Source organism: Mesoplodon mirus, assembly GCF_964341445.2.
Source record: "Mesoplodon mirus genome assembly, chromosome: 4".
NCBI classification, from domain to species: Eukaryota; Metazoa; Chordata; class Mammalia; order Artiodactyla; family Ziphiidae; genus Mesoplodon; species Mesoplodon mirus.
In genome coordinates, this window is record NC_138979.1 from 101,983,276 (window position 1) to 102,004,141 (window position 20,866).

Genomic DNA, 20,866 nt, shown 5'->3' on the forward strand with positions numbered 1-20,866 from the left:
CTAGGTCCAGCCCACACACCCCAAGGAATTCTGTTCAAGATGGATGACGTCTAATCCTAAACCAATTAAGAATGCTAATCTACAAACCAGATATGCAAACTGCTCCCTAATCTGGGGAGAACAGACTGAGTGGCCCAAGGGCCCTGGGGAGAAAGTAGTTTCACAGGGACATTTGCATTTACCACATCCTGAAGGTCGGTGTTCTTTTCCTGATGTCCCTCCCCATTCTGCCTTAAACTGGGTGACCAGCCCCGGCACAGCAGGAGTCCAATGAGCTGAGGACAAAAGAAAGCTACTACTTTCTCATCTGCCTTCCATCTGGTGGACCTGGGCCTAATCCCTGGGATAAGGATGGTGGGTGCAAAGGCGGTCACAAGCCCCCGCACCTCCCTCCGCCTGGCACAGCAACGCAGTGGAGTCAGCAGTGTCACAGTGAGTCTTCCCTTCTATCAGGTGAGAGCGTACTTGGGCAGAGAGCTCCCTGGAGCAAGCGCTGTCTGAAAAAGTGGAAGGGAATGGTGGCTGAAGCCAGGGAGGAAAACCCATGGGAGCTGATAAAGATGATAGGCCTTCCTTTCACTTGTGAGGCCCTTCTGCTTCTTTGCCTCTAAGACTACTGATCATTAAACCTCCTCCCATATACCCGGTACCGGATGTTTAGATCCTGGGAAAGATTAGAGGCCAGATGTGACTTAGGCTTTTAGAAAGTTCTGCTCAAGCCTGCAGTTAAGCTCTTATGATGAAAGCTCTACTTGATGTCAGTGGAAGGCAATCCTAAATAGCTTGGAACCAGACAGTCTGAGAATTCCTGAGTGAAAGGAGAGAAGAGAAGGGAGGGGGAAATTTTGGAATTCAGCCTCTTGGGTTAACCTCACATGTACATTAATGTAAGCCTTTCCTCAGCAAATCTCCACTTTGCTGCCCTGCATCTGCTCTACCCTCAGGTGCTCTGCTGTGGGCCTGCTCCCTGTACCTGCTGCTGCCATTCTAGGTGGCCCCCTCTCACGGAGTCTCCTTGTAGCCGCCTGTTCTACATCCTCCTCCACGTGGGGACCTCAGCAGTCTGCTGCCTCCTGCTGTCAAGGGCGGTAGTAGAAAGAGTCTGGGGCAAGGCACATGGGGTAAGTGGGAGGAGGTTGGGGTGCAGCAGGACAGGATAAAAGGAGAAACCCTGAGATAAACAAAAGATTCAGGTTGGGGGAAGGGGACAAATGAGTGGACATACCCATAAGAAGGAGGTACTTCTCTATGCATGATGACTTGTCCAGCCATTTCTCACATGTACCTTCCCTCCAGATCGAGATGCCCTCAGGGCTGTGTGCCCATCTGTTTGGCCACTCTCACTGCCCAGTGCTCAGCGGCTCGGGGGCTGTATACCGAGTATGTGCAGGAACTGCCACCTTTCACCTGCTGCCGGCTGTGCTGCTGGTCGACCTCCACTCCCCCACCAGCCTGAGAGCACAGCTGCGTAAGAGGTGTGTGTGTATTCTTTGGGTGGGGAGGGGATGAGGAGGAAAGTAGACACAAGCTGAGTAAAGGAAATTCCAAGATGAAGTAATAGCACTGTAAAAAGACAGAAAACAGGTTTCAGTCCCTGCTTCCACTGTACTTGCTGTGTGACAAGCCACAAACTCACCCTCTTTGACATTCTAGTTTCTGAAATGGAGATCACAGTGGAGTTACTATATGCAAATCTTTTGTCAACTCCAAAACATTGTCCGGATGTTTTTATTTAGGTATCTGAAAGTCAGAATTTGGAATGGGCTGTGATGGGCCCATCTCCAGCCCCTCTCACATGGGACTGGTTCCTCCCTTCCTATACTTAGTTGTCTCTTCTCTCCCTTCCTGTAGTTTTGCTTTCTCCTTTGCCTTCCTCCGTTGGCACTGTTCACTCTCCTTTGCCTTTTCTTCTGAGTCTGGTTTTCTCTTTCCCTCTTAACCAGCTTCTGGCTCCTCAAGCTTCTGTTCCTGCTAGGTCTCTGTGCTGTGGCCTTCTGCATGCCTGATGAGCATCTCTTCCCAGGTACTTCCATCTCATCCTGATCAGCAGAAGTAAGCTAAAAGATTTTCTAAGAAAAAAAGAGGGTAGGAAGAGGACCAGGAGTAATGATACGATCAGCTACATTTTCCCACTGGTGCCTCACGTGCAGCCTGGCTTTACACTGGCATCTACAGCGGCTTCACATTCATCCTGCTGCAGTTGGTGCTTTTTACAGCCTTTGCTCGTTCCTGGAACAAGAACTGGTAAGGAGGGCATAACCCTAAAGGCTTCCTGGGAAGTCTGACATTACTAGACTCAGTTGGGTTGGGCAAAGGACATGACAGGTTGATGGTCCTAGAGCTTCCCACTAAGCAGTATCGAAAAGCTCAGGAATGTGAAATGACTGTGGGCCAGGTGGGATGGGTAAGTCTCACCAGTCCTCTGGAAGAGGAGGAATAGTTGATAATGGGTAAAAAGAAGAGTTGGAGCGCCAAGCCACTGCCCACCTCCCAGCCCTAGGCAAACAGGTGCAGCCCACGACTGCCGCTTGTTCCTAGCTGTGCTGCTGACCACCCTAGGGTTCTACAGCATGGCAGGTGTAGCAGCTGTGCTCCTGCTCCACTACTACACACCCCCAGATGGCTGCCTGCTCAACAAGATGCTGCTTAGTCTGCATCTTTGTTGCTGTGGTCTCCTCTCCATCACTCCCTGCATCCACCTCAGTGGATACATGCCTTGCAACATTCCAGATTTTGGGAACCTTTAGTATAGCAATTTCATTAGCCTCCCTACCTCAGTCAATTCTCTGCTTCCCCCAAAGGGTGGGGGAATAGAAGTACAAGTGAGGGTAGAAGTAAAGGAAATTACTACCCTGTAGGCTAAAGCAAGGATTCCCATTCTCCCCAGAGCAGCTCCACTCTGGCCTTCTACAAGCCTCTGTCAACAGCTGCTATATCATGTACCTGACATTCTCTGCGCTTTCCAGCCCTCCTCCAGAGAGTGGTAAGGACAGGACATGGATTTCCCCATGCTAAAACCTTTTTTGCTCCTGCCAAATACCTAACTCTTTGTTCTTACCACCTTTCTCTTCTGTTGCCCCTTCTCAGTAATCCTTTAAGGACAGAATCACTCTGTGCCTGCCTGGCCTGAGTAAAATGGAACCCCAAACACCAGATACTTCTCTGGCAGTGTTGAGTGCTGGCATCATGTATGCTTGTGTGCTTTTTGCTTGGTGCATAAAGGTGTCAAGGGAAAGGTATGAGAGACGGGAGGATGCTCAGAAGGACAGGGAACGACGGTCAGGAGACTGTCTGGGACCACGGTTTATTTAAACTTTAGAGCAAGATAAAAGGAAAGCTCCCCATGAACAAAAACAACTTCTAAGAATAGCACTTGTCAGATGATCTGTATGAGATGAAGGGGGTAGGGGAAATGACTTGAGAATTTTTAAATGTATAAAGACTTCAGGGCCCTCACATGAAAAGATTTCTAAATCTTTGGCGGAAAAGGGCTCCAGGAGCACAGTACCCTTCCTGAGAGTTACTAACATGGACCAACCAGCTAGCAGTAAATGTCCTCAGGCAATCCTCCTGCTATCTGACTGGACCAGCTTGAGAACCATCTCTTCCTTCTCAGCAATGAGGCTTCCTACCTTGCTGAGGTATTTGGGCCCTTGTGGACTGTCAAGGTTTACAGCTGTGAGATCCAGGTGAGGATGGAGAGCACAATATCCCCAATACCCCTCCCCCCTCACACACAGTCACAGACACACACACATCCTATCAGCCTCTACCCAGATTGCTCAGATTCTAGCTGCTATTACCTTTTATTGAGTACCCACAATGTGCTAGGCACTGTGCTAGATACTTTACATACATAATCTCATTTAATTTAATCCTCACAACAACCCTGTGAGGTAGGTATTTGCTCCATTTTACAAATGGAGAAATTGAGGCACAGAAGGTTAAACATCTTACCAAAGTTCCCATAGCCAGTTATATACTGAAGCTAGAATTTGAACCCAGGTGTGCCTCCACTTTTCACACCACACCAATCTTTTCAAAGAGGAGTTTCCTGTACTGTTACCCAGACATTCTTTTTAAAGTCATTCCAAAACATGCTGCCTTTTGTTTGACAAAAGCCCTCACAGTTTCTGCTGCCCTGAGACAGTGGAGCCAGAGGAAGGTGAGTGTCAAGTGAGGATCCGTAAGTGCAGATTTCTGCAGAGTGCCAAAGAGCCCTCAAGTGCCTTCACAAAAGAAGATGGGGGAGGGAAGAGGTGTTTCAGCAGCACTGCTGCCAGCAGTCCTTTCCTCTCTCCAGGGCAAAGAGGTGGGGCTGCCAGGCCAGCTGGCCAAGAGACCGCTCCAGCTCCTCCAGTGCAAGCCCAGCAGCTTTCCTATAGCTATTCTGCCTTCCACTTCATCGTCTTCCTTGCATCTCTCTCTGTCATGGTTACCCTCACCAACTGGTTCAGGTAGGATGGAGGCGGGCCTGGGACACTCTTCTGAAAACCTAGTTGTTTTAGGGAAAGAGCAATTCAAGGCCAGTCCCGAGTTCTCAGGACACACACATGGGTCTACCATATACCATACTCTTCGGTGGGGTGGTAGGACAGATCTAAAAGTCATGGCCCTGTAGATTCTCTAACCAGAGACTTTGGTTCCACAGCTATGAGGGAGCGGAACTGGAAAAGACTTTCACCACGGGTAGCTGGACTACCTTCTGGGTCAAGGTTGCCTCATGCTAGGCCTGTGTACTCCTCTATCTGGGGCTGCTACTGGCACCATTCTGTTGGTCCCCAACCCCAGGACCCCCAGCCTCCTCTTATCTTCAAGTGACACCGTCATGGCGTAAGTATTGCCAGATAACAAATATCCAGTCTAGGTACTTTTAACAAACTGGGGTTCCCTTCAAATTGTACCCCTAGTCTTGACTCACAGGAGCTGTCCAGCCCAACAAATACCTCAAGGACATAATGGGTAGTTACCTCCCTTTAGGCTAAAGTCAGTAGTATGTCTGACTTGAAAAAAGTGGCCATACACACCCTAATGCTCTGGGCAGAGCATCTGACACGCTGGAGCTACCGTTACGTCTTCACCCCAGCTCAAGAGCCTGACTCCCAAGTCAGCAGCTCAGGAACCAGCAGACAGTGCGGCATCAGCTCCTTCCTGGCTCTCATGGTGGAGATGGGGGCAGGGAAAGACCAACAGGGACTGAAGACTTACTTGGCTCTGCCCTTGGAGATAAAAAGGAAAATAAGGAATTCAGCCCTGGGTACAGGGATTTAAGAAGCCCAGAACCCTAGAACAAACCAGGACGCAGGAAGAAAGGAGCACAGAGACTACCCTACGTTTTAATCCTGATGTTGAGGTCAAAGGAAATGGGACGACAAAAACCACCCTCACATGAGGAATGACAGAACAGAAGAGAATGTGAACACTTGAGAGCAGCTAACCATGGGAAGTCAGTGAGCAGCAGGATCTGGGCCAACGTCCAAGCAGGCAAACAAACTGAGGAAGAATGAGGAAGAGGGACATAAATTTAGGTCTTGCAGCCTTCCTTCTTAGGACCTCAACTCCATCCGTAGGATGATGTTCAGGGTCTGAGTGGGGGACAAAAAAAATCACAGAAAAGAAGTCCCTAAGGCTCTTAGAGGATTTCTCTACCACATACCCAGAATACCTGTTTGTTGCAGTACAAAAAAGAATTTTTTCCTGTGATGTTTCACTTAGTCTACATATCCACATCCTTTTAGAGTCTGAAGTTCTCTCCCCTCTTGGTGGGAAAGGACAGCCATTCCTCCACCCCCATCCCCCCAAATCCCCAGTCAAACCAGGCGCTCAAGGAATTACAAAGCTACTTTTAATACTTTGGGGTGAGCCCCACAGGAATAAAAAACACTGGGAAGGGGTAACCCCCTCACCCCCAGGAGTGGCCCAGGGGGAGAGAGGCTACCTGAGGGGAAGGAAGCACAAAAGGGACTCGCTGCAGACTCAGGGCAAAGGGAATGCCATCGGTGCTGGGACCTGTGAGCACTACAGGAGAAAACGCGAGCGTGGTAGGACTGGCTCCAGGCACACAGGCGAAGGGCAAGAGGGTTGGACACGAAGCCACAAAGCTACTTGGGTTCCTCCTTCTTCTCGTTTGCCTTTTTCTGCTTCTGCTGCATGATCTCCGAGTCCCTGGGGGTAGAGATGATGGGGCACTGGGAGGTACCAGAGGGCAAAAGGGACAAGATGCAGGGGGATGAAGGGCACAAAGGATAAGATGGAAGTGGATGGGACAAAATTCAGCATGTAGCTGCTGTATTCCCACCCTAGGAGAACAAGAGGAAGAGAGCTGAGGCTCAAAAGGCAATCAGTCTCTATTTGGCTATTGCCCGAGGGGTCAGAAGTCTGGCCACACAGGCCCAAGGCTATTCTGTGCTGAGTACCACACCCAGCAACACCAGTGAGAAGGCTGGGAGAAGGGAGGACAAATGAACAGCAAGGAGGGCCAAAAGTACTGGGCTGTCATAACCACCACTGCATTTGAAATGTGAAGCTCCCTGCCCTTGCCCTTAATGTCAGACCCGGGGGCACTCAGAAATCAGACCGAGGGCAGCACCCGCCCCAGTCCCTTCCTATAAGGCTGTGAGCTAACAATTTAAAGGGTGAGAGGAATAAAACCCTAGAGGAAACAATGCACTCTGCCTCTCACGACTCGTCTAGATGTAAGCTCTGAGCTAACTCTCTTTCCAGGTACAACCCTTGGTCTAAAGCCAGGTCTCACCCCACCCCTCCCCTCCCCTCCCCTCCCTGGGGCTACCTCTGCTTGCGGGCGGCAGCAGAAAGCCCGTCATCTCGGCGCTTTCCCTTAACCGAGTCGCTCTGCTTTTTCATATTCTTCTGGCGGGCGAGCTCGCGCTGGTTACCGCCTAGAGAAAGAAGATAAAAGGTGAGACGCGAGGGCCTTTCTGGCCACACACCGGCGACCCTCTCCCCTCACCGGACACTCGTAGGGTCCAACACTTCATTCCCGGGGCGCCGACACCGGCCCTTTTCGGGGCCTAGGCTGCAGATTGGGCGGAGGGGGTAGCTGCCACGGGGCAGGTCAAAGTGAGGAGTGGACGGAGGACGGTCCTGAGGAGCCTGCTAGAAGCGTGCTTCGAATTTCGGGGCAGCATGGGGGCCCAGACAGGGGGTGGCGGTATGTTTAGACGGTCTGGGTCTCTGTGGGGGATGGGCAGGGATCTGGAATGGGGGATCTGGGTCTATCACAGGGGCGCAGGGCTTCTTCCCACACCGCAGAGCGTCGGGGAGGGCCTTTGCCTGACGAGGTGGGGAGGTTCTCAAGAAGTGTCTCGGTGGGCAAAGGGTCGACTTCCGGGCTCCAAGTGTGAGGGTCGCTAAACAGCGCTCCTAGAGAAAGGTCTCGTTGGGGAAGCCAAAACGAGGTCAATGCCGAGGTCCGGCAGTCATGTTTAGGATGGAAAAGGAGAAAAGGGCAAGAGGAGGGGGTCTCAGTGCTCACGGGTCATGGCGACGGCAGCAGCTCCGGCCTGCCTCCGTTGCGTCCCCTCGTTCAATACGACGTTGCAGGCCCCGCCCCTTTCTCGAAGCGTAACGAAGTTGTCTTTTCCTCCCCGCCCCTTCGCGCCCTGGAGCCGATTCCCATTGGACAGGAAGGAACACGTGGGGGCCGCGAGCCACGCTGGAGCTCGGGCGGATAAGGGGCGGAGGTTCGCAGGCAGAACGCGCTGCGTGGGGCGGGGCTTTCCGAACAAGTCGTTAGGTCGGGAGGGGAGAAAGTAGGCCAGGTCACGTGGGCAGAGTGGGGGGGGCGTTCCGGGTGGATACGTGGTGTTCCCGCGGGCTTGGGCACGTGACCTGGCAGAGTGCCCTCGTGCGGGGACTGTTTGGGACACGGACAGACTCACTTTGAGGGAACGTAGGGGAAACAGAGGGCTGGGGGTTCGTGGGGGCTGAAATGGTCCGGCCGGTGCTGTTACCAAGACTCTGGGACTAAACTTGCCCTTGTTACCTAGGATCCCCCCCAACCAACCACCTGTTTAGACACTTGAGTTTGCATACTATGTAAAATCGTGTACAAACGCAACTTCAGAAACCCCTTTCTAACCACATTGTTCCCCCATCCCAAACTCCTCCAGTATAGAAATTCGCATCCACATCCCATATGTCCTAAAACTTTGGTCCTGTTCATATCCCCATAGAAGCTTCAAATATGTAGCTTGGAAGTATTGGAGGACCCCAAAATCACAGACTATGGAGTTGGATCAGGGACTAAGAGATTGGAAAATCCACATACTATGTCCATTTCTCCCTCTGGCATTTCCCCACTGTACTGTACTATCTCCACCATCACCACCAACCACACCTGGTTTACAATTCGCAGTTGAATAGGGCGGGAAGCTTAGATTTCCCACTGAAATCGCTCTCATTCCCAGTTTCACTAATCTGTGTACAAGACTCCCCACCAGTCCCAAGGAATTCATGGGATAAAGGAGAAATGCTTAGGAAATCTCACAGGGAAGGACTGGTTGTAAATTTTAACTTCCGATTCTCTCCAGCTAGTGCCCACAGCAGAACCAAGCTGAGGCTGGCACTTCAGACTGGCTTCTTTCTCAACATAGAGCTGAGGGAAGACAATAAACCTCATTCAGTACCATCCTCACAATTTTTGCCATACCCAGGTATCACTTGAACTACTACTATTTATTACTTTAAAATTTTTTACCAGGGTTGGTTTGTTTTGTTTTGTTTTGGCTGCGCTGTGTGGCTTGTGGGGATCTCAGTTCCCCCACCACGGATTGAAGCTGGGCCTCCGCAGTGAAAACACTAAATCCTAACCACTAAACCACCAGGGAACTCCCTGTATCAGTTTCAAATGAAGGATATAACCCAAACTTCATATTCCTTTAGTAAATTTAAAATCGGTATCACCTGCCCACAAACCGAAAGTAACTATAAAAAGAAATACAATGAAAAGGAAATATATTATTAAATTCTACCAAAATAACATCAACGTCAAAGCTACTGAAACTGGGGCCTGCCCTCTCTTTCTCAGAGAGAGAAATTAACAAGTGTTAAAGAGGTAATAAGGCATAAGTCTCCCAAACTGAAGCTTTTTCTTGCCATCATCAGAATATTGAAAAGCATTTAATTTTTATACTTTCAATGTTACTTACTGCTATGTCTCTATACTATTAAATTTACTTCTTATATCACCAGTAGCATATATCCCACCCTTTGGTACATACCAAATGTAATAGATCAACATTGGTGGCACACATAACAATGTGCAAATTCTGACTCTGCTACTTACTGGATTTGATTTTGGACAATCGTTTTTTCCATGCTTCAATTCCTTTATATGAAAAATGGGAATAATATCTACCCCTTAGTGTTGTGGAAAAGATTAATATAGATAATTAATATAAAGGACTTGGCCCATAATAGGCACTTGGTTAATGTCCTCTCCATCTCCCTTCGGCAAGTCCTAAAACCTCCTCTTCATTCTCCAAATTCCTCTAACTCCTGAGTATTAACCAGTCTCTGAAATGGCCCCTAATGATCCCTCCCTTCTGGTATTCACATCCTTGTGTAATCCTCTCCCACACTAAATCTGGGTTGGTCTATGTGACCAATAGAATATGGCAGAAGTGATGGTATATCGCTTCTGATGCTAAAAGACATTGCAGCTTGTGCTTTCCTTTCTCTCTTGGATCAGTGGCTCAGGGACAGCCAGCTGTCATGTCAGGAGGAGAGGCCCATGTGGTGAAGAACTGTGGCCACTGGCCAACAGCCAGAGGGCAGAGAAAATACCTCCACTTTAACTTAGCACGAGGTTGAGAGTTAGGGACCCAAGGCTCTGAGAGAAGGAGGTGAGGCAGGATTTAGGGACCCCACATATAAAGTGAGAAGATGAGGAAACTGGACTTCAAGGGTGGGGACAGCATCTGCAGACTTATAGCAACAGACTGACCACAGTTCACAAAAAGAGTTTGGACTATCTGGCTTCCTAGCCCCCAGGTTCCAATGGGTCCTCTTGCATATAGAGAGACTACAGAACCAGCCCCATGGAGAAAACTGAGCTAACCAGGGATGAGTGAAATAGTGCAGGATGAGGAAGCAAGTTCTCTTTTGGCACCTGCTACCTCTTTATCAACTCCAGCTGCTCAGGTGGGTGAGAGAGTGGAACAACCCTGTAACAAGTCTCTTCTTATTAACTCACCCCACTCTACCCCCATGCTCAAGAGTCTATTTCCAATCCTAACAGAACTTAGGCTGGTTGCCACACCTCCCTCCAGTCTAACGTTTCCAGGAATTGCCAAAGAAATCACTCATTCTTTCAACAAATATTCATTGTGTTATGCACCAACGATGTACCAACTACTGTATTAGTCATTAGGTATACAGTGATGAACAAAACATGTATATCTCCATACTCACGGAACATATAGTGTAGAGAAGAAGAAACAGCTCTCTCTCTATATATAATACATATATAGGTATTTCTCTGTGTGTGTGTGTGTATATATATATATATGCAAATCAATTGTGATAATTGCTTTGAAAGAAATGAACTGATTTTACACAAGGATGATATTCAAAAGAGTTAACAGGGCACACAGCATAAGCACCTATCCATCAAAATACATGTCAGTTTAATCTGAATAAAGACTATCTGTGAACAATTTTTCTACCTCTCCTGGTAAGAAATCATACTACTTCTGGTTCTGTGAAGGGAGTATATCTGTAGACCCTAACTTTGATTAGAGAAGTAAAGCAAGTGATAACTGAGCTGAGGCAAAAGGAGGAGGATTTAGCCAGGGCAAGGGGTGGGGGGAGGCGGGGACAACATTTTAGGAGAGGAAACAGAATGTGTGAAGGCCCTAAGGCCCTGCTCCCTCAGGCCATCCCATCAAGAGCCACAGGGTTAGTGGATAGGTAGGTAGTAGGCGAGTCACTAATGCCTAGTGAGCATGCTTTGAAACTAGGTCAGGGAGAAGGTAGGGTAGTGATATGATCTGAGTCACTACTGCTAATACCACTACTCGCTAACATTGAGTGAGTACTTATTAAGTATATTAAGTTTACTTTTCTTATTTGGGCCTTACAATGACTTTTTGAGGTGTCATTATTCCCTTTCTACCTATTTAGAAACTTTGGCACAGGCAGGTTAAATAACTTTCCCAAGGAAGCACAGGTAATAAAGGGTGGGGCTGAGAGTTTAACCCAGTCACTGCTCTTCAGGAGCAAGATGTAAATTTTGAAGAGATCACTCCATGGAAGGAAAGTGGATTAGAGCAGGTAAATGGAAATGGGGAGACCAGTCAGATGGCTGTCACAGACATCCAGGATTCTAGGCCTAATTGGGTAACAGATAATTGAAATGCAGTTCAGACCAACTGGGGCAAAAAGGGGAATTTGTTGGCTTACATAACCAAACTGGGGCATGGGCTGGGGTGTGAATGACTAAAACCAATGACAGGGGATGCCTCCCCATTTCTTTGCTTTATTTTCTCAAATCCAGATCCCTTGACATGGTAGGAAAGGGCCACCAGTGGTCCCTGCCCTCACATATCACAGTGTGTCCAAGAGAGGGGGTCTGAGTCTCTTCCTTTAAATTCAGTTTTTAAAACCCCAGGACAGGGCTCTGATGGTTTAGGTGCCTACCTTTGTGGTGAGGAGGTGGTGTGGGGCAGGATATAATAAGAGTAGCCCCCACCAGAACCATATGGTTAGTATGGGGAAGGAACAGGTTTATCACAGAAAGGGGGTTTGTTCCCCAGAAAAGGAGGATGCTAGACAGCTCAAACAAAAGATGTCCATTACATCAGGGAACAGAAGATAGCCACTTGGACCAAAATGGTGGCAGCAGAAATGGCAAAAGTGTGCAGCTTCAAAATATATTTTGGATATTCAGTTAGAGAGGAAGATACTATTGATTTCTGGGTTCTTCATCAAATATTAAGTATACACCTATTAAGTGCAAGACACTTCTAGGCAGTGGGTATACAGTGGTGAACAAAATTGACATGGTTTCTGACCTCATGAAGTTAACACTTCAGTAGAGGAGACTTAAAATTCACAAGTAGCCAAACCAAACAGTATGAAGTTACAACTTGTGTTAAGTGTTAAAAGAGAAACAAAAGTTCAAGGACAAAGAATAATGGGAGAGACCCACTTCTGTGGTGACTTTTTTTTTTTTTGGCCACGCAACGCAGCTTATGGGATCTTAGTTCCCCGACCAGGGATCAAACCCAGGCCCTTGGCAGTGATAGCATGGAGTCCTAACCACTGGACCACCCTGTGGTGACTTTTCAACTGAGACCTGTAGGAAAAGTAGAAGAAGGCTCCAGCAGTGCAGCTGAATTCCAAACATTTCTAACATCCCTCCTTTAACAAGGAAGAGCAATACAGTTTTAGGAAATTCTTTCCCTCCCTATATTCCAAAAGTGGTCCTGAATGGCTAAGTCAATCAAAGTAAACTCATCACTCTTAGCATTACTGGCTCAGGATTGCCTAAACCATGCATGATATTCACCTTGTGACAGTTATAGGTTTAGAAGTTAGCATATGACCTAAATTGGTCTTATCAGACCAAAGGGAAGGATTTTTGTTCCATTGTGGAGACAGACAGTGCTCTCTCCCACTGACTTGAATAAGAATTCACATAACCCTTACTGCTTTTGGCTTCTATGACCTTGAAGGACAAGCCTTAGTTTGAAGCAAAGTGAGTGGCAGGAGGAAACTTGGTCCTTGATGATGCTCTTGGGCCACTGAATACATCAACTATAATATTTGTTCTCTCACTGAGCTTCCTGCTATGAGAACCACCATACGTATTTGTTTTTTGTGTCAGCTGCCTTGAGTCAGATTTCTGTAACTTCTGCCAAGTACATTTTAAGAAATACACAAACAATAGAAATGGCATATGCCAAGGCCCTGAGATGGGAAAAGCCTTGAATAATTAGAGAAATTACAGAGATCACATAATGAAATGATCCAGTAAGATTATCTTAAAGAACAACCAGCGCTCTCCATGCATATTAAGCTTCTAGTCAGATTTTAGTGCCTTGCTTGTAGAGATGAGTAGATAACTGAGGATCAGCAAGCATTGGAGAAAACACTTTTAACATAAAAATAGGCCAAAACAAAACAGAAACAGAAAATAAGGTCTTAGAGGATCAGAAACAATTCCAGAAATGAAAGTGGGAGGGGGACTATAATTAGTAACCTTAGAAATGAAGAGGATATTGAACAAAAACAGGGGAGCTATAAAAAACAAACATTCAGAGAACAATAAAGAGCTCTTGGAAATTAAAAATATGATAAGAGCATTGGAAGATAAAACTTGAAGAAATAGTCAAGAAAATTGGGCAAAAAGATAGTGATGGAGAGGAAAAAATTTAAAAATTAGGCAATCAGTTCAGGAGGTCCAACATCTGTATTATATGAGTTTCAGAATGAGAGGGGGCCCACTGAGTGCCCAGCACAAAGAATAAGAAAAGATCGATGCCACAACATACTAGAACACTGGAGTCAAAGAGAGGATCCTAAAGGTTTCTGAGATACAAAATAGGTCACGTACAAAGGATGAAGAATCAGAATGACTTCAGACTTGTCAGCAGCAACACTGGAGTCCAAAAGACAGTGAGTGATGTCATCAAATATCTGAAGAAAAATAACTAACAACCAAATTTTTTTTACCCAGCCAAGCTATCAATTAAGTAGAATAGAATAAAGACACACAGTCTCAAAGGACTTATCTACCATGCACCCTTTCCAGGAAGCTATTGGAGATGTACACCAAAATGAGGGGGTAAATCAAGGAAAAAAGTAGTAGAATTCAGGAAAAAAGGGCATCCAATATAGGAGATAAGGAAATCCCCAGGCTGTTTGAAGGGAGACCCCAGGATGATAACTTTACAGCAGGCTTAGAGAAGCAACTATTTCAGAGTGGAACAGGAGAATGAAAGGGTCTGGAGGTATATACCTAAGGAAAAAAATGGAAACTTATAAAACTGATAAGTTTTATAACTGATAAAACTGATAATATAACTGATTATATTTGAATATATGAGGAGGAAATTTCCACTTCTAGAGGAGCATATTAGAATTAATTGATATAAAAAAGAATTAATTGATAATAAGTACATACAGGGGCTTCCTTGGTGGTGCAGTGGTTAAGAATCCGCCTGCCAATTCAGGGGAGAGGGGTTCGAGCCCTGGTTCAGGAAGATTCCACATGCCGTGGAGCGACTAAGCCCGTGCGCCACAACTACTGAGCCTGCGCTCTAGAGCCCGCAAGCCACAACTACTGAGCCCATGTGCCACAACTACTGAAGCCCGCGTGCCTACAGCCCATGCTTCACAACAAGAGAAGCCACTGCAACGAGAAGCCCGTGCACTGCGATGAAGAGTAGACCCCGCTCTCCGCAACTAGAGAAAGCCCGCGCACAGCAACGAAGACCCAACGCAGGCAAAAATAAAATAAATTAATTAAATAATTTTTTTAAAAAAGTACATACAAAGCTAAGTAAACAAACCAAAAAAGGAATAATTATTAATATCAAGGGGGAAACATACAAGAAAGGAAATGTAAACAGTGCACTGTGTCACAGCTTGTAAATAATATTTACACACTCATAAAATGTAAACATTCATTATTGATCTAAAAAAAGTAACATTACTACACTAGGAGGATGAAGAGAGAAAGTACATGCATATATATGGAGAGGATGGGAGAGTTAAAATCCTCATTTTTAAGATAGAAACCAATGGCTAATATCTGACACTTAAAAGGCCAGAAATGGCATGATACTTAGAAAAAGCAATAAATGCCAGAAGAAACAGTTAAAAGAGCTTTAACTTCCTTTAAGCAGTAGAAAGCAGAAAGGAATAAGGGATAAATATTTTTCATTATGTCTTGTATGGAACTTATATGTACATATATAACTTCCATAAAGACAAGTAAATACTAAATTAAAAACCCAACCGTGGGGCTTCCCTGGTGGCACAGTGGTTAAGAATGCGCCTGCCAATGCAGGGGACAAGGGTTCGAGCCCTGGTCCGGGAGGATCCCACATGCTGCGGAGCAACCGGGCCCATGGGCCACAACTGCTGAGCCTGCGCTCTGGAGCCCACGAGCCACAGCTGCTGAGCCTGCCTGCCACAGCTGCTGAAGCCCGCGTGCCTAGAGCCTGTGCTCTGCAACAAAAGAAGCCACTGCAATAAGAAGCCCACGCACAGCAACGAAGAGTAGCCCCCTCTCCCCGCAACTAGAGAAAGCCTGTGAGCAGCAACGAAGACCCAACACAGCCAAAAATTAATTAATTTTTTTTAAGAAGTCAAATTTTGGGGGGCTTCCCTGGTGGCGCAGTGGTTAAGAATCTGCCTGCCAAGGCAGGAGACACGGGTTCGAGCCCTGGTTCGGGAAGATCCCACATGCCACGGAGCAACTAAGCCCGCGTGCCACAACTACTGAAGCCCGTGAGCCTAGAGCCCGTGCTCCGCAACAAGAGAAGCCACTGCAATAAGCATGCGCACCGCAACGAAGAGTAGCCCACACTTTCCACAACTAGAGAAGGCCCGCGCACACCAACGAAGACCCAACGCAGCCAAAAATAAAATAAATAAATTATTTTTTAAAAGTCAAATTTAGGGAGTTCCTTGGAGGTCCAGTGGTTAGGATATGGTGCTTTCATTGCTGTGGCCTGGGTTCAATCCCTGGTGGGGGAACTAACATCTCAGAAGCCGCAGGGTGTGGCCAAAAAATAAAAATCAACTTTATTGAGGTATAATTTACAGACATTAAAATAGATACATTTTAAGTGTGCAATTTGATGAGTTTTGACAAATGTATAGATAATTTGATTTAAGGTGAAGGGCATTAAGGTCATCTGGGATTATGCCCGTCCAGGGATTTAGCAGAGGTATCCTAGCTAGGAAAGAGAACAACACCAGGGCTCTTGGGAGACATACCCAAACAGGGACAGGTGGAGACACCAAGGGCCGACAGGAGATTGGTCCTGGGGTTTCACTGCACCAGGATCTGGACCTCCAGAATGTCTGGAAACTTCGTGGCACCTCTTGGTCCTCCTGAGGGAGTGAGCCTGCTCCCTTTCACACCAGTGTCCACCAATCTCACGTGTATAGGCCAGGAAGGGAGACCTGTGACTGAGTTCTCCCTCTCCTCTGCCCTGCAACTTTCCTGCCACCAACCACGGCCCCCATCTCTGCCCATCGATGGGGGGCGCTCCGGCTTGCGACAGCCAAGCTTCACTGCTGCCAAAAACGGGGTCTGATTTTCTCTCCATTCATAGTTAGAAACCGGCTCCGGGTTCGCCGCAGTACGTCGGGCAGGAAAAAGCAAAAGCGCTAGGCCAGGTGTTGGCGTCGGGAATCCCCCTTCGGGTCCGCCAGCCTCCGGTCCCTTGGGGCTCTTGGCGTAATGGGCTGGGCCCGCCCAGCAACCAGTCGCTGTCGCTGTCTCCCGCCCTTCTGCGTCTAAAACCCTCTAGGGGTTGCAGGTTCAGCTTCACTTAGAGACCGAAACTCTTTAAGTGTTCAGGTTAGGTGGAAAAACTGAGGCAGGACTGGGGACTCTGGTGAGAGGTCTGAAGCTGGCTGCAGACTTTCTCCCCGGAACTGGGAGAGCACCTTCCGAAAGCCCAAAAAGCGCATGCCAATCCAAGAAGAAACCGCTGGGATAGGTGCTAACATCTGGGGGAGAGCGAAGCGCCGCCCACGCGAGCGGGAAATCCCAGAGGTGGGGCTGGCTGTGGGTGGGGCCTGGGGTGGGGTCCCAGCGGGGGGCGGGGCCTACCTGGGCTACCGGGTGTGCCAGCCTAGCCCTGCACAGCGGCGGTGGTAGTGGCCCTGGTCTGTGGCTCCCGTCCTATTTGCTCTGAACCTCGCAGCCATGGAGGGACCCCAGGAGCTTCTGAGTGGGAAGCTCCGGCTCTGCTTCACCCCCGCTGCCCGGACCAGCCTCCTGCTGCTCAGGCTCAACGACGCGGTGCTGCGGGCGCTGCACGAGTGTCAGCGGCAACAGGTACGGCCCGCCCGGGCCCCATCCTCTCCATCCCCTACCCCTAGGGAAGTCGGGCCTCAGCCGGCGACCCTGCCGAAGGGGCTTGGGGATGGGAAGCAGCATCCTCAGCCTCCGGCCTCCCCACCTTTCCAAGTGAAGCCTGCGAGGCAGGTCCCCCCACCCCCACCCCGGGCACCCAACGCCGGATCCGGGACGCTGCTTCACCTGCTCATAGCTCAAGTCTGTGCTTTCCCCCCAGGTTCGGCCAGTGATTGCTTTCCAAGGCAACCGAGGGGTAAGCGCGGGCCTGGGGTGTGTGGAGGTGGAGTGCAGGGAGAACAGACATGGGCTCCAGGAAGGTACCATCAGGGCGGGAGGCTGAGGGCAGTCAAGGTCTGAGGAAGTTTCGAGAATTGAACCCCAAATGGGGCAAAGGGCTGCTGGGTTGTGGTCCCAAGAGGCTGCGGTTGAAGAGCCTGTGCCGTCTTAGCCTCCTGAGGAACTCAGGCCCAGCTGCACCTGGTGTGCTAATGAGCCCCGTGGGACCCATCTTCAGGCTTAGGCTGGCTCAGGGAGGAGTGGCATTGATAGTAGGAGGAGGAACTGACTTTCATAGAGCTTACGGTCTCCTTTCACCCACAGTATTTGAGGCTCCCAGGTCCTGGCTGGTCCTGCCTCTTTTCCTTCATAGTGTCTCAGTGTGGCCAGGAGGGCCCTGGTGGTGGCTTGGACCTTGTGTGCCAACATTTAGGCAGGTAAGGGGAATAGGTAGCAGGTAAGAAAGAGTTTGTGCAAAGTCCGGGAAGGGGATATCCAGAGGTGCTTCAAAGATCTCCACCTTCCTGTTTTTTGTTTGTTTTTTGTTTTAAACCACCTCTTTCCAGATCTGGGCCTAACCGCCTCCACTGCCTGGGTCCACTCAGGGAGTGCCTCACTATTTGGGCAGCCATGGATTCTATCCCAGCCCCATCTTCAGTTCAGGGACACAACCTGACTGAAGATGCCAGAGGTCACGAGAGCTGGCAGAACATGGGAGACTATTCTGCAGGAGACACAATTTCACAGCCACAGATGGCACTAGAAGAGGTAAGGCCAGAAACTGCAGGGAGTTGGGATAAGGTGGGGCAAAGCCTGAAGCCTAGGGAAACAAGTGCCCCTGCCACTTTCCCTGCCAGGTGTCAGATCCACTGGCAAGCAGCCAAGGACAGTCACTCCCAGGATCCTTGAGGGAACACATGGCACAGTGGGAAGTGAGGTACTTGGGGGCAGGGTGGGACTAACCTGGGAAGCCCTGGTATTGTCTTCTCTAATCTCCACCCTAAATGCTGTAAAAAGGGATCCAGCCCTACCCTTGGCTTCACCTCTCCCATTCCCTCTTCAAATATCCTAGGAACCAGACCCATCTTCCAAACAGAGAGCCTCATCAGGTACTGCCTTCCTCTGCTAGCCAGAAACACGTGGACAAGGTAAGTTGTAATAGCAAGGGTTTTTTCAAAGAGAGTTGTGTCCAATGAGGCTAAAATGTACCAATTGGGACCTTATCATTTTCATGCTCCTAGAGCTCATTATATGGAAGTAATTTTAAAGAGAAGGACAGAATAGGAGGCTTCTGGCTTACTGTTCATGTGACAGAGATATTTTCTCCAACAGAAACGTCCAGCACCTGCAGCTACTGTAAAACTAAAAGAAAAGAGGCTCAGATCTCTGTCTCTAGCTCCAAGTCCCCTACAAGGGCTGCCTAGTCTGGAGCTACAGGAGGGAGAAGATTGGGAGCAAGAAGATAAAGATGAAGACATTAGCTCCAGGCTGGTGCACTGTCCCTCAGTTCAAGCAGGTGAGTTAATGGGAGGAGGGTGAAACTGCCATAGTGGGGGGGAAAAAAGCCTATCATCACCTTCATGTCTTGCTTCCTTCCTAGACTCTGAATCCCCAAGCCCTGAAGAGGTACCAGATTACCTCCTGTGAGTCCCCTGCCATTTCCAATTTTATCAAGGCTTGTGCATATGAGATATTAAGGTAAACTTCCTGGGAGCTGGAAGCTTTGGGGGGCAATGATATTGAAGGTGACAATACTCTGCTCCTGGCAGGCAATACAGGGCCATCCACAGTGCAGAACAGCACCATGCTTACAAGCAGGACTTTGAGACAGATTATGCTGAATACCGCACCCTGCATGCCCGTGTTGGGGCTGCAAGCCAAAGGTTCAGAGAGCTGGGAGCAGAGATGAAGAGCACCCAACGAGGAACTCCAGAACACAAGGTAAGGGCTGGATGGGCCCAGGCTGGCCCCTGAGCTCTACTGGCCGTCAACTCCTGGCTAACTGCCCATAATCCTGTTTGTTCAACAACCAACGTGACAAGCAAGCCAGTTTTAAGGGAAAAATTAGTCTGTATAATTTGGTAGAATGAGAAGGGAAGTTCCTTCACTCCCTAAGAGAACTGGAGCTTTTTTCTTAAGGTTAAACTTGGTGCTAACATTTTCTGTTTCAGATGCTGGAAGAAAAGATAGTCCAGGAATATAAAAAGTTCAGGAAGGTAAGACCAGGCCTGGGAATGGCAGCAAAAAGGCAGAACTGACTTTTTTTTTTTGACATGGATGCTTTTTCTCTGCAGCGGTACCCAGGTTACAGGGAAGAAAAGCGCCGCTGTGAGTACCTGCATCAGAAATTGTCCCACATTAAAGGTCTCATCCTGGAGTTTGAGGAAAAGAACAGGGGCAGCTGAAGATGACAGAGGGCTAAGAAGGAACAAAGCAGCTATTAACTAGAGTACAGTTGTCTGCTCTTCTTATTGCTGAGTCCATGTTCCCACCAGGTTCTTAAGGTTTGGTTTTCATATTGCCATATTTAAATTTTTAGGGCATGGGCACAGTGCCAAGACTCCACAGCTGTGCCCAAGAGACTAGGAAAAGTAGCAGAGACTTGGCTTCTCCACCTTTAGTTCAGCCAAGTTATTTTTAAATGCTGAGAAATGATACCATTTCCAGGACAAGATACCTTGAGAACATCAGAATTTACTTGGTAGCCTCCCTGAAGAAACAATGAAAACTTTTGGTAACAGAACTAAAGGAAATTGTAATACAACTGGATATAATGGGAAAGGGCTTAGATGTTACCCACGTACTGAAAGTGAATTCTTTTACAAACATGGCTAAAAAATTAAAACTGATTGCTTCTGTGTCAAGTTTATGTTTTCCTTGAATCCTCTTACCCTTGGCTGTGTATATGAGCCAGTTCTGGGGCTCCCTAAAAAATCAGATCCCCAGATCCCAGCCCAGGTCTTATGAATTAGAATCTCCAAGATTATGGTTAGGCATCTTTACTTTTTCAAAGCACTATGGATGATCCTGATATATATTTTGCTAGGAGACTCTGTCAAATCTCGTAATTCAGTGGTCCCCAACCTCTTCGGCACCAGGGACCGGTTTCATGGAAGACAATTTTTCCACAGACTGGGGCGGGGGGCTGTGGCGGTAGTTCAGGCGGTAATGCGAGCGATGGGGAGCGGCAGATGAAGCTTCGCTCACTCGCCCACCGCTCACCTCCTGCTGTGCAGCCCGGGTCCTAGCAGGCCATGGACCGGCCCAGGGGCTGGGGACCCCTGTTGAAATTGGTAACTAGAGGATATAGTAGGAATAAAGCTCTCCTTTTCCAAACATGGAGGTTGAGGATCACCTGCAACTGGGGCTATCTGGAATTATCCAGTAACTGAAAACTAGAACTGTGGATAGGATTTGGATTTACCCACAAAAAGGAAGAGTGAAATGGTTCAATTCATCTGAACCAAAGATCACACCAGTCGTATCCTTTTCATTCCTCACTGTTGCATAAGAAAGTGGATGTTT

General features: G+C 48.2%; 3 protein-coding genes and 2 long non-coding RNA genes across 6 annotated transcripts; 2 read left to right on the plus strand and 3 right to left on the minus strand.

Moving 5' to 3' along the window:
- Positions 1–327: 327 nt before the first annotated feature.
- SERINC4 (serine incorporator 4) lies at positions 328–5,032 on the plus strand. The gene is given in 16 exon segments (XM_082617386.1): positions 328–453; positions 945–1,121; positions 1,297–1,475; positions 1,944–2,023; positions 2,151–2,244; positions 2,501–2,703; positions 2,888–2,983; positions 3,088–3,095; positions 3,099–3,109; positions 3,111–3,212; positions 3,617–3,689; positions 4,117–4,165; positions 4,304–4,457; positions 4,652–4,727; positions 4,731–4,787; positions 4,789–5,032. Coding segments are annotated over 16 exon segments (1,494 nt in total). The 5' UTR covers positions 328–351; the 3' UTR covers positions 4,822–5,032.
- LOC309802118 lies at positions 505–1,315 on the minus strand. The gene is made up of 3 exons (XR_014293719.1): positions 1,226–1,315; positions 974–1,076; positions 505–808 (listed from the first exon to the last, which is right to left on the minus strand). It is a non-coding gene; the product is annotated as an uncharacterized lncRNA (long non-coding RNA).
- LOC309802117 lies at positions 4,375–5,581 on the minus strand. The gene is made up of 3 exons (XR_014293718.1): positions 5,439–5,581; positions 5,028–5,219; positions 4,375–4,495 (listed from the first exon to the last, which is right to left on the minus strand). It is a non-coding gene; the product is annotated as an uncharacterized lncRNA (long non-coding RNA).
- A 246-nt stretch (positions 5,582–5,827) lies between these two features.
- Positions 5,828–7,615, minus strand: SERF2 (small EDRK-rich factor 2). 2 transcript variants are annotated; one of them, XM_082617383.1, is made up of 3 exons: positions 7,496–7,615; positions 6,791–6,899; positions 5,828–6,188 (listed from the first exon to the last, which is right to left on the minus strand). In XM_082617383.1, the coding sequence occupies exons 1-3, from the start codon at positions 7,500–7,502 to the stop codon at positions 5,903–5,905; spliced, it is 402 nt and encodes a 133-aa protein (XP_082473509.1). In that variant the 5' UTR covers positions 7,503–7,615; the 3' UTR covers positions 5,828–5,902. The 2 variants fall into 2 exon arrangements, with proteins under 2 accessions (XP_082473509.1, XP_082473510.1); XM_082617384.1 differs by having other exon boundaries at positions 5,957–6,165; positions 7,496–7,590.
- ELL3 (elongation factor for RNA polymerase II 3) lies at positions 6,836–20,205 on the plus strand. The gene is made up of 12 exons (XM_082617381.1): positions 6,836–6,919; positions 16,911–17,044; positions 17,283–17,318; positions 17,666–17,778; positions 17,908–18,109; positions 18,199–18,278; positions 18,414–18,489; positions 18,674–18,857; positions 18,942–18,984; positions 19,111–19,282; positions 19,513–19,557; positions 19,636–20,205. The coding sequence occupies exons 2-12, from the start codon at positions 16,913–16,915 to the stop codon at positions 19,744–19,746; spliced, it is 1,194 nt and encodes a 397-aa protein (XP_082473507.1). The 5' UTR covers positions 6,836–6,919; positions 16,911–16,912; the 3' UTR covers positions 19,747–20,205.
- Positions 20,206–20,866: the final 661 nt, after the last annotated feature.

What these genes read in the sequence shown, in the direction of transcription:
- SERF2 (XM_082617383.1), bottom strand. An exon ending in GCTGCCGCCCGCAAGCAGAG is followed by an intron (nt 6,189 to 6,790) that starts GTAGCCCCAGGG and finishes GGTACCTCCCAG; the next exon opens with TGCCCCATCATCTCTACCCC.
- ELL3 (XM_082617381.1), top strand. Translation starts at nt 16,913, where the DNA reads ATGGAGGGACCCCAGGAGCTTCTGAGTGGGAAGCTCCGGCTCTGCTTC. An exon ending in CTGTCCCTCAGTTCAAGCAG is followed by an intron (nt 18,858 to 18,941) that starts GTGAGTTAATGG and finishes CTTCCTTCCTAG; the next exon opens with ACTCTGAATCCCCAAGCCCT. An exon ending in AATATAAAAAGTTCAGGAAG is followed by an intron (nt 19,558 to 19,635) that starts GTAAGACCAGGC and finishes TTTTCTCTGCAG; the next exon opens with CGGTACCCAGGTTACAGGGA.